General features: G+C 36.3%; 3 protein-coding genes across 4 annotated transcripts in view; 2 read left to right on the top strand and 1 right to left on the bottom strand.

Annotated features, from left to right (window-relative positions):
* LOC137623136 (xylulose kinase-like) overlaps nucleotides 1-1,409 on the bottom strand; it is a 29,873-nt gene extending 28,464 nt beyond the window's left edge. The window contains exon 1 of the mRNA XM_068353816.1: nucleotides 1,201-1,409. Coding sequence (XP_068209917.1) covers nucleotides 1,201-1,281 — 81 coding nt within the window. The 5' untranslated portion in view covers nucleotides 1,282-1,409. The remainder of the gene's footprint in view (nucleotides 1-1,200) is intronic.
* Nucleotides 1-12,627, top strand: part of LOC137623146 (uncharacterized) — a 419,809-nt gene that overhangs the window by 91,688 nt on the left and 315,494 nt on the right. The gene's annotated exons all lie outside the window — the stretch shown is intronic.
* On the top strand, nucleotides 3,505-5,828 carry LOC137623781 (heat shock 70 kDa protein-like). Its single transcript, XM_068354595.1, has one exon. The coding sequence runs from the start codon at nucleotides 3,757-3,759 to the stop codon at nucleotides 5,686-5,688; it is 1,932 nt and encodes a 643-aa protein (XP_068210696.1). The 5' UTR covers nucleotides 3,505-3,756; the 3' UTR covers nucleotides 5,689-5,828.

The following is a 12,627-nucleotide window of genomic DNA, read 5'->3' on the forward strand; positions in this document are numbered from 1 at the left end:
AAATATTAACTGGAATACTGTATATGAAATTATTATAAACCAAGCTTCTGAAGAGTTTTTGCCAGAAAATTATAATTATTCTTTCTAAGACTCAAGATCCTTACAGCATTACTTTTGAATTACCGCCCAAAGATACATTGTCGTACAATACCCTTATATTCGCTAATTTCCGTTGTTTAAGTTGTGGGGGTTCTCCTTAGTACATAACAATTCAACGTTCCAGATTAGGTCAAGGATCGTGAAGTTTGATATTGAAGAGAATTTAATTCATTGAGACAGGGTAAGTTAATACGGTAGTCTAAAGGGGTTGCAGGAGGGCATAGTCCTCCCCCAGTAGGTAAAGATATGGCTCCTAGGTTAAGTTACAGAGGGAAGCTCACCATCCTTGTGAGTTAATGATGGGATGTTTAGGAGAGGCTATAGGTATCTGCTGAGTAATCAGCAGCCATTGCCTGGCCCCCCTTGGTCCTAGCTTGGATGGAGAGGGGGGCTTGGGCGCTGATCATACGTATATATGTGGTCAGTCTCTAGGGCATTATCCTTCTTGATAGGGCAATAACACTGTCCCTTGAATATGCCATTCTTGAGTGACCTTTTAACATTAGGTTAGGTGGTGTTCTCGTGTCTGTAACATGTGCGTTTTCAGTCTGTCTAAACGAACTACAACGGCTCCTTGATATTTACTTAAGCGGAAAATAAAATGGATTTTGACGTATGAAAAATCTATTTTTGGGTGAGATAGCCATGTCATCCTGATGGAAGGTCCCTTCGTCAGCTTCCTACTGTATAATATTTCTGCGAGTGATATAACAAGAGAATTACCGTCAGGTATCATGAGGTTCTAACCCCAGGAACGACTATCCGAAGATATCGTGTATAATAAGGGACATATCCGTAGATAACCATAGATATATGCACCCCTAATAGACTTAACCCAGTCTAGTCAACTAGGGGTATATAGAGAGTCTGTTTTCTTAAATGTTATGTGGTGAAATATTAAGCCCATACAAAAAAATAAAATAAGGTATATAACTCACACCTGTATAATAGCTACAGTACCAAGGATCAGATTAGTAACGTACAAGAAAACAAACTCAAATATACAACTGCTGTCTCTTAAAATATAAGTAAAATAAAAATTAAAATGCTAAAACTTAATCAAAACTAATTAGTCGAAATCACGAACTCTCTCGTTAATACCTGTTGTGTGCTGAAATCAAATCCCAGGTAATTTCTCGCCTCGTTGGGTGCCATTTCGCCCGGTTCCTCGCTATCTGGCATCGTGACAGGGCAAATGACAGCAGATAAAAAGCAGATAAAAGATAAGATACACCCGTCGCTGACCTTTCAATGACAGGACGGCCCACTACTGACACTGTCTGACAGTCAGACACACCTGTTGTTGTAGTTTTGGCTGACTTGGTGTGGATTAGCGGTGTCTTCTCGGGTTGACTTGTAAACAAAGTAGTGTTTCTCGTATTTTTTTGTCTTTATAATACATTAAAAACAATTAAATTGACTTATTTCTAGTTTTATTTATATAAAATATAATTTAAAACTATAATTCTTTACTTTTATATCATAATATTGTCAGATAATGATAAAATTTAATTAAAGTTACATGAAACCCTATATTTCTCGTTTCTTACTGTCTTTATAGTCTTTATAATACATTAAAAACAACTAAGTTAACTTATTTCTAGTTTTATTTATATAAAATATAATACAAAACTATAATTCTTTACTTTTATATCATAATTTTGTCAGATAACGATAAGATTTATTAGAAGTTATTTGAAACCCTACTCAGATTTATAACGTCTCGGGGAAGATCATTAATGAAATTACAAAATACGGCAATTTAATCCTATCTCATCTGTTGACAGGCAATAGAGAAATAAAATGGAAAGAATTTTTATTTCTATTCGTATTATGCGTTTTGAAAATTACATTAATTTTTAGTATATCAGTTAAGAACATAAAAATATTACTATAATAAAATAATTAGTTATTATACACGAATCACAGAGAGAAATTTATCCACAGCCCTTTTCTCAAATGGGAGCACATTAACCTGTAAACCTTAAGTTATGAGATTAACTCTGGCTTTAACTTACATTTTTAAAGCTTCCAGTTCAACAAATATGTCTACTATAACTCTTCCTAACTCCTCTAAATAGGAACACATTTTCAAAATGCCAAATAATGAGTAAATTCAATAAATAAGCTATTAAATGCATATTACTAAATCGTTTTATCTTAATCGAACACATATATATGAGTCACATGACTATTATATACTGTAGCTAAGCTTCACCCCAGTTGGGAACGCAGGATGTTATAAGCCTAATGTCTCCAAAAGGGTAAAATAACCCACCAAGTAAATGAAATAAATAAACTATATATAAATAATGAATATAAGATATCTTCAAAAGTTCAAACTTGCGGCAAATATTTTTATGTTGAACAGGATGACATAAGTCTCTATTTATAGTTTATACGTGAAAGATCTGTTTTATTGTTACTGTTCTTAAAATTATCTTATTTTTAATTTTTTTATTTCTTTTCAATTTATTTATTTTCTTTCTTCGCTTGGCTATTTTTCCCTGCATAGCCTATGTACACACACGCACACACAGATGACAATTTTGTGTAGTGAATTATGGGAAGAATTGCAAATGATAGAAATACAGGACTGAAATTGACTATGAGCAAAACTAAGATAATATTTCAATGATAATGCAGAGATAGCAATAATGGTTATGGGTGAAACACACACACACTCTCTCTCTCTCTCTCTCTCTCTCTCTCTCTCTCTCTCTCTCTCTCTCTCTCTCTCTCTCTCTCTCTCTCTCTCTCTCTCTCAAAGAAAGGTCCCCGAAATTAACTTCTATCGAAGGGGGAAATTCTACGTAAATTTCTTATCTCTATTACACTATCAATCTCAATAAATAGTTTTTTAGGGATTAATAAGATGTAAATAATTTGTAATAAACATATTTTTACATTTCCATATAATTACTTAATTAAATTGTCATGCAAAGAAAAATAAACTCATTTCTCTTAATAAAAAGATTGAATCCTTTAAAATTATTTTTTTTTGGGGGGAATTGATTGTATAAACGATCATATCTTTTTTATTACGTTACCAATAAAATGATCATTTAAATGTATCTTATCAAATATATCACCATTAAATTAAATTTAATTAACATTTTAATGAATGTAAAACAATTATTATAGTTTCCTGATGTTTCATTCACAAATAAAAAGTACACTGATGCAATTTATATACTGAGAAATATTTTTGTCTTCCCTTCGTCAGAACTATAAATAAAAATGACATATCTTCGAGACGTTTCTGCTAGTGTAGTTTGGCCTAACTTTCTAGAACGTTCGAGAAGTTTCTAGAGAAAACGGCTCCACTATAAAAGACGAAGAGGGAGACTAAGCTAATCAGAATCACTACTAGCAGCACAGAGTAAACATTACGGAAATTTGACGCTCTTTAAGTCTATAAGTTTGTTGAAAGTGATAGTTCGATAAGCAGGGTGAATATCAGTCATTATATAAAGGATAAAAGGTTTTAAATTGTTCAAATCCGTGAAAGATACGTTAATACTGTTTTGATTTACGTTTCTCATAAGAAGGATCTTGCAGTATATCAATCGTGAGTAAAAAAATCCTAGAAGAGATAATATAGCATCTTGCAGTATATCAATCGTAAGTGAAGAACCTAGAAAAGATAACATAGCAATGGCAGCTCCAGCGATAGGCATCGACTTGGGAACCACCTACTCCTGTGTGGGTGTGTTCGAAAACGGCAAAGTCGAGATCATTGCCAATGACCAAGGAAACAGGACCACTCCATCTTACGTGGCCTTCAATGACACAGAGAGACTCATCGGAGATGCAGCCAAGAACCAGTCTGCTGTTAACCCCACCAATACGCTCTTTGATGCCAAGAGACTCATTGGGAGGAAGTTTGACGATCCCACCGTACAGAATGACATCAAACACTGGCCTTTTAAGGTCATCAGTCAGTCGGGCAAACCAAAGCTACAGGTCGAATACAGGGGAGAGTACAGGACCTTCAACCCAGAGGAGATATCCTCCATGGTGCTAACCAAGATGAAGGAAACTGCTGAGGCATATTTGGGAAAGAAAGTGACAGACGCAGTCATCACAGTTCCAGCCTACTTCAACGACTCTCAGAGACAGGCCACCAAAGATGCAGGCATCATCGCAGGATTGAATGTCCTACGAATCATCAATGAACCTACAGCAGCTGCAATTGCCTACGGATTGGACAAGAAAGCTGGAAATGGGAGAGAACGTAACGTGTTGATCTTCGATTTGGGTGGTGGCACTTTTGACGTGTCGATTCTGAACATTGACGATGGAGTCTTTGAGGTGAAATCGACAGCTGGTGACACTCATCTGGGAGGAGAAGACTTCGACAACCGTCTCGTCAATCACTTCCTGCAGGAGTTCCAAAGGAAATACAAGAAGGACATCAGTGGCAACAAGCGCTCTCTAAGACGGCTCAGAACAGCGTGTGAAAGAGCCAAGCGTACTCTGTCTTCCTCGACTCAGGCCAATGTAGAAATTGACTCGCTTTACGAAGGAATCGACTTCTATACAACCATCACTCGTGCCAGGTTCGAAGAGCTGTGTTCCGACCTCTTCCGCAACACTTTGGCACCAGTTGAGAGAGCTCTGAGAGATGCAAAGTTAGACAAGCATAGCATTGATGACATTGTCCTTGTCGGAGGCTCGACTCGTATTCCAAAGGTACAGAAAATGCTTCAGGATTTCTTCAATGGAAAGGAACTCAACAAATCCATCAATCCTGATGAGGCTGTGGCTTATGGTGCAGCAGTTCAAGGAGCAATCCTCAGAGGAGACCAGTCTGATGCCGTTAAGGACCTGCTTTTACTCGACGTAGCTCCTCTATCCTTAGGCATTGAGACAGCGGGTGGTGTCATGACTCCATTAATCAAACGCAACTCTACAATCCCTACCAAACATTCTCAGATCTTCACGACCTACTCTGACAATCAGCCAGCTGTTACCGTCCAGGTCTACGAGGGTGAACGTGCCATGACTAGAGACAACAACCTTCTAGGCAAGTTTGACCTGACTGGCATTCCCCCAGCTCCCAGGGGAGTGCCCCAGATCGAGGTCACCTTCGACATCGACGCCAACGGCATCCTGAATGTGTCTGCAGAGGATAAGTCGTCAGGAAAGTCCAACAAGATCACAATCACCAACGACAAAGGCCGCCTGAGCAAGGAGGACATCGACCGCATGGTGCAGGAGGCCGAGAAGTACGCAGCCGAAGATGCCAAGCAGAAGGAGAGGATTGATGCCAAGAATCAGTTGGAATCGCTCTGTCTGAACATGAAGAGCACATTGAATGAGGAAAACGTTGCAAACAAACTCAACGAGGAGGAAAGAAGCGACATGAAACGCCAGCTGGAAGACGCACTCAGTTGGATTGATCGTAACCAGCTGGCGGAAAAGGAGGAGTTCAAGGATCGGATGAGGATGCTAGAAGCCCGTTGGAAGCCTCTTGCTGCCAAGATTTACGGAGCGACACAGGGTCAAGGTCAAGGGTCATCCTGCGGTGCCAACAATTACTCGACAAACACCGGCAGAGGACCTGTCATTGAAGAAGTCGACTAATGTTTTATTTACGGAGCGACACAGGGTCAAGGTCAAGGTCAAGGTTCATCCTGTGGTGCCAACAATTACTCGGCAAACACTGGCAGAGGACCTGTCATTGAAGAAGTCGACTAATGTTTAATAATAGTTTTTTCAATCATGTAGAGCATATTGTTCGTTTCCTATAGGTAAATGATGTAATAAGATTTATATTTTTGTAATGTTAATGTATTAATATTGTAATCTAGTCATTTATAATTTATATTTTTCTAATAAAAGTTAGAAAATGAGTTAAGTTCTATTATTATCATTTTATTCACTGGTGGCAAATCAGAACTGTCATGTACATATGTCTTTACTATTAAAACTATGGTCGTAATAATTGTGTAAAAATAGTAAAAATGGAGAGTGAAACTATTTCAAACTGTTGAATGATACTTTCCAATATGATTAATAATACATAAACGAGAAATGAGAGCAAAACATAAATGAAACATAAATGGAATGAAGAAATAATAAGACATTATCAGATAATGAAGGTTTCAAAATCTATATATATTCAAATGAAAATTAATGAGTTCTTTTGAAATACCAAATAATGTCATTGAGAATATAAAAGTAGATTTGAAAGTAAAATTAATTTCATTATTATTATTATTATTATTATTATTATTATTATTATTATTATTATTATTATTATTATTATTATCATTATTACTAGCTAAGCAAACAACCCTAGTTGGTAAAGCAAGCCCAGTGAGGAAAGGAGATAAGGAAATAAATAAACGATATGAGAAATAATGAACAATTAAAACAAAATGTTTTAAAAGCTGTAATAATATCAAAACATATATTTCATATATAAACCATAAAACGACTTATGTCAGCTTGTCCAACATGTAAAAAAAAAAACTATTTGCTGCAAGTTTCAATCGATTTCACTACCCGAGTAGGAAGATCATTCCACAACTTGGTCATAGCTGGAATAAAACTTCTAGAATACTGTTTAGTATTGAGCCTCATGATGGAGAAGGCCTGACTATTAGAATTAACTACATGCTTAGTATTACGAACAGGATGGAACTGTTCGGGAATATCTGAATGTAAAGCATGGTCAGAATTGTAAAAAATCTTATGCAACATACATAATGAACTAATTGAACGACTATGACAGAGATTAATATCTAGATCAGGAATAAAATATTTAATAGCCCGTAAGTTCCTGTCCAACAAATTAAGATGAAAATCAGTGGCTGAAGACCAGACAGGAGAACAATATTCGAAACAAGGTAGATTTATTATTATTATTATTATCATTATTATTATTATTATTATTATTATTATTATTATTATTATTATTATTATTATTATTACTTGCTAAGCTACATCCCTAGTTGGAAAAGCAGGATGCTATAAGCCCAGAGGCTCCAACAGGGAAAATAGCCCAATGAGGAAAGGAAACCAGGAAATAAAAGAAGTAATTAACAATTAAAATAAAAAAATTCAAGAACAGCAACATTAAAATAAATATTTCATACATAAACTATAAAAACTTTAATAAAATAGGAGAAAGCTTAATAAGGATAGAATAGTGTGCCCGAGTGTACCCTCAAGCAAGAGAACTCTAACCCATGACAGTGGAAGACCATGGTACAGAGGCAATGGCAGTACCCAAGACCAGAGAACAATGGTTTGATTTTGGAGTGTCCTTCTTCAAGAGGAGCTGATTAGGACAAGCTGTTCGGACATATGTTATTTACCGTTACTGTACATTTATGAGTCCTTCATAAGTAACAAATAATAATTTGGGTGTGCTAACAGTTTTAATGGCCACTTTCCTCTTGGTAATGGTAGAAGAGACTCTTTAGCTATGGTAAGTAGCTCTTCTAGGAGGAGGACACTCCAAAATCAAATAATTGTTCTCTAGTCTTGGGTAGTGCCATAGCCTCTGTATCATGGTCTTTCACTGTCTTGGGTTAGAGTTCTCTTGCTTGAGGGTACACTCGGGCATATATTCTGTCTTATTTCTCTTCCACTTGTTTTGTTAAAGTTTTTCTAGTTCATATAGAAAATATTTATTTTAATGTTGATTTTCTTAAAATATTTTATTTTTCCTGTTTCCTTTCCTCACTGGGCTATTTTCACTGTTGGGGCCTCCGGGCTTATAGCATCGTGCTTTTCCAACTAGGGTTGTAGCTTAGCATGTAATAATAAATAATAATTCTGCATTTCTATGTATTTATAATCTTCAATATACAACTGGGCCAATATCTATACGTGTAACAATACAAAGACTTCCGAGTGTAAGAGGTTTAAACTCTTTCCGGGAGTATTATAAAGATTTCAGGTTGATTGTTTAGAAGAAGAATAAAGTTGAAGAAAGTGACAATGTCTGGAGTGTAAACTGAGACCTAAATCAGACAATTATCGTCCCCTGATACACACACACACACACACACACACACACATAAAGATTTGAGGCTAACTCTTTAGAAGAAGAATAAAGTTGTAGAAAGTGACAATATCTGGAGTGTAAACTGAAATCAAAATCGGACAATTCTCGTCCTCTGACACACACACACACACACACACACACACACACACACACACACAGTAAGCCTACTCAAGCCACCAATATCTAGGATCACGTTCGATACCTGGCTATCGCCCAAAAGCCCCCATCCCCAGCTATCACTACGTCTCATCATCTGCTCTTCTAGAGCCCCTTGGCCCATCCCCCTTACCACATTCTGGGGGCAATACCTCCTCCCACTCTCTTCTGGGGGGCAATACCCCCTCCCCACTCTCTTCTGGGGGCAATACCCCCTCCCCACTCTCTTCTGGGGGCAATACCCCCTCCCCAGTCTCTTCTGGGGGCAATACCCCCTCCCCACTCTCTTCTGGGGGCAATACCCCCTCCCCACTCTCTTCTGGGGGGCAATACCCCCTCCCCACTCTCTTCTGGGGGCAATACCCCCTCCCCACTCTCTTCTGGGGGCAATACCCCCTCCCCACTCTCTTCTGGGGGCAATACCCCCTCCCCACTCTCTTCTGGGTATATGAAAATGAGAAATGTGTGTGTACAAAGATTCAGCTGATAGGGGTCAATAAATGATAAGGAGAGGAAGACAGAAGAAAAGAGGACTGATAATGTGATAAACTACAAAAGAAAAGAGGACTGATAATGTGATAAACTACAAAAGAAAAGAACACTGATAATATGATAAACTATAAAAGAAAAGAGGACTGATACTGTGATAAACTACAAAAAAAAATAGAGGACTGATAATGTGGTAAACTACAAAAGAAAAGAGGACTGATAATGTGATAAACTACAAAAGAAAAGGACTGATAATGTGATAAACTACAAAAGAAAAGAGGACTGATAATGGGATAAACTACAAAAGAAAGAGGACTAATAATGTGATAAACTACAAAAGAAAAGAGGACTGATAATGGGGTAAACTATAAAAGAAAAGAGGACTGATAATGTGATAAACTACAAAAGAAAAGAGGACTGATAATGTGATAAACTACAAAAGAAAAGAGGACTGATAATGTGATAAACTACAAAAGAAAAGAACACTGGTAATATGATAAACTACAAAAGAAAAGAGGACTGATAATGTGATAAACTACAAAAGAAAGAGGACTAATAATGTGATAAACTACAAAAGAATAAACGACTGATAATGTGATAAAACTACAAAAGAAAAGAGGACTGATAATGTGATAAACTACAAAAGTAAAGAGGACTGATAATGGGGTAAACTACAAAAGAAAAGAGGACTGGTAATGTGATAAACTAATTAAATATGGTCAAGGAGGAAGATTTTGATATATGCATACTCAAATATAAATACACAAACCTATATATAAGAAAATTTGAGGGCGTAGACTGGCATAGAAACGCTATAAACAGACGTATGTGGAAGGAAATGTCTGAGGCCTTTGGCATGCAGTGGACTAGCTACGGCTGATGACCAATATATATATATATATATATATATATATATATATATATATATATATATATATATATATATATATATATATATATATATATATACTCATGGTAAGAGGTAGATGGAGATGGTTTGGGCATGCTCTTCGCACTCCACAAGAGAGATTAGTTCACCAAATATTAAATCGGGCTCCATCAGGTACGAAAAGATTTGGAAGACCCAGGCCCACATGGCTGAGGACTATGAAGCGTGAAGCAGGAGATGAAGACTGGAGAAGTATTGAATTAAAAGCTCAAGATAGAAACGACGGGCGAAATCTAATTGAGGCCCTTTGCGTCAATAGGCGTAGATCATGATGATATATATATATATATATATATATATATATATATATATATATATATATATATATATATATATATATACATATATATATATATATACATACACCGCTCCCTGTCTTTTCGCGGTAATTTTTTTTGGAAGCGATCAAAGACTTTATAACATGGAGTATAAAGCTCTTTAATTTCCCATGAAAGATATTGAGGGAAATAACATATTCATCAACATGAAATCTCAATCTCACTTCCACCTCATAAATAGTGGAGCACTCAGTAGAGAGTAGACCTCTGCCACAGCAGCTTATTCACAGACCTTTTGCTTGACCTTGACCTTTGACCTTAACATGTATAATTTGGCGTAGATTTTCACACGCTCAAATATGAACCAAGTTTGAAGTCTGTGACAACAATGTCCAAACTTATGGCTAATTACGTGAATTGGACATTTCGCTTGACCGTCAACTTGACCTTTGACCCTGACCTTCCAAAATTTAATCATTTACAGCTTTTTACATAGCAGTTAATCTCTGAAAGTTTCTTTACTCTAAGATTACAATTGTGGCCAGAAAGCTGTGCACAAAAACACATACAAACACAAACAGGGGCAAAAACATAACCTTCTTCCAACTTCAATGGTGGAGGTAATAATGGCTTCTGTGATATAAAACTAAGAGTCAATCAAAATATTTAAAACTACTTTATAATCAAAACAAAATTGAGAATCTTTAAGTTCCTCTCGTTTTTGACACACGCTACTGGTGTCTAAGCAATGTCAGGCAGGGCAGACGATCGGGATTACGGTCTACCCCAAAGCCAAATTAAACTCCTTCAAAAGAAGGCAAGTATGCGTACCCCCTAGAAGTAAATCCTATGGTACAATAAACAGCCCAAAGCGAGGGCAACATTGCAATGAAAATCTTAGGAAAACGAACTACTCAGGTCGAAGCAAAGGTGACAACTCAAAGTGGCTATGTAGAACAGGTCAGTGACCTGACTTTTCTAGTTCCACTGCATATGCTAATCTAACTACTTAACTATCCATTGGCCTATCCATTACTCTACCTAGTACCTAACATATCTATTGACCTACCTATTCCCTAACCTATTTATTACCCACATCAATTTTTTATTTATTCTAACATTGGTGTCTTTCAAAGTTATATCTTGTACCCTTGGGTCACATACCACTAATATTTTGGCTGATCCGACCCAAGCGAAATGGGATGACGAACTGTGACATAATGCTCACAAACATGTGATTATACATCAACTTCATTAACTGGTAAATGTGTCTTATACCTATCACTTCCTGGGTTTTATAGTACACCATGTCATGCACTAAACTCGCCCTTATATTACTCCGACATCATCCCCTCCTATGCCTATTGATGCAAAGGGCTCGGTTAGATTTCACCAGTCGTCTCTTATCTTGAGTTTTGAAATCAATACTTTTCCCTTCATCATCTCCCACTTTGCGCTTTATAGTCCGCAGCCATGTAGGCCTGGGTCTTAGAACTCTTCTAGTACCTTGTGGAGCCCAGTTGGAAGTTTGGTGAACAAATCTCTCTTGAGGAGTGCAAACAGCATGCCCAAACCATCTCCATTTAACCCTCACCATGATCTCATCCACATATGGCATTTGAGTAATCTCTTATAGTTTCATTTCTAATCTTGTTCTGCCATTCAACTCCCAATATTCATCTGAGGGCTTTGTTCTCAAACCTATAAAGTCTGTTGGATACTGTTTCACTGTCATACCACGACTCATGTCCATACAGTAACACTGATTTCACTAAACTGATATATGGTCTGATTTTTATATGTAATTTCAGGCGATGTGATTTTCAAATTCTACTTAACCTAGCCATTGTCTGATTTGCTTTTTTTCAACCTTTCACTAAACTCATTAAAATTCGACATAATGAGTCATGATAGATAATGAGTATTTATATAAAGGGGACACAACAATTTTCATCTAATGCCATATGAAGAGGACAACATTTCTCAGGTAATGTCAACAGCATAATATTCCTCTTTGTTTTGCAATTGTTTATTTCATTCCTTTACTATAACATTAATCCAATGCAGGAAGTGTCTCTGTACAAGTAACAAACTTTAATATTTTTCTTTCTTTGCATTTTTAATTTTATTTCCGATTTTCCTTGATTATTCCATCTCAACTGATCAGCAATTCTTATTTGTATGTAGTACATCACTCTGTGTTGATATGAACAACCCATTTCCTTCTACCAAATAAAAATATTCTTATTATGTACATAAAAGGATAGAAAAATATTAAATAACATTTAACCTTTATTTTCATATATATACAGTATATAAACATTTTTAATATGGATGAAGTAAACAAAAATGAATGGAATGGTAGACTTTAAATAATGAGGTAAGTTACGATGAATACATACATGCGCTTATATATTTAAATATTTACAATTTTATAAAAGGAATTGTGCATATTGTATCATGCAGTGGGAATAAAGTATAACCCATCGCTCAAAGCCATTTTACGGGTGAAATAACCAAGTTTGACCATTAATAAAATTGCAAATTATGAATTTAGTCCACTTCTTCAACAGTGGGCCCTTTTCCTGCACTGCTGTATTGCTTGTTATTGTTGTTGGTCCCAAAGGCAGGTC

This window comes from Palaemon carinicauda, chromosome 30, assembly GCF_036898095.1.
Source record: "Palaemon carinicauda isolate YSFRI2023 chromosome 30, ASM3689809v2, whole genome shotgun sequence".
In the NCBI taxonomy this organism is placed as follows: domain Eukaryota; kingdom Metazoa; phylum Arthropoda; class Malacostraca; order Decapoda; family Palaemonidae; genus Palaemon; species Palaemon carinicauda.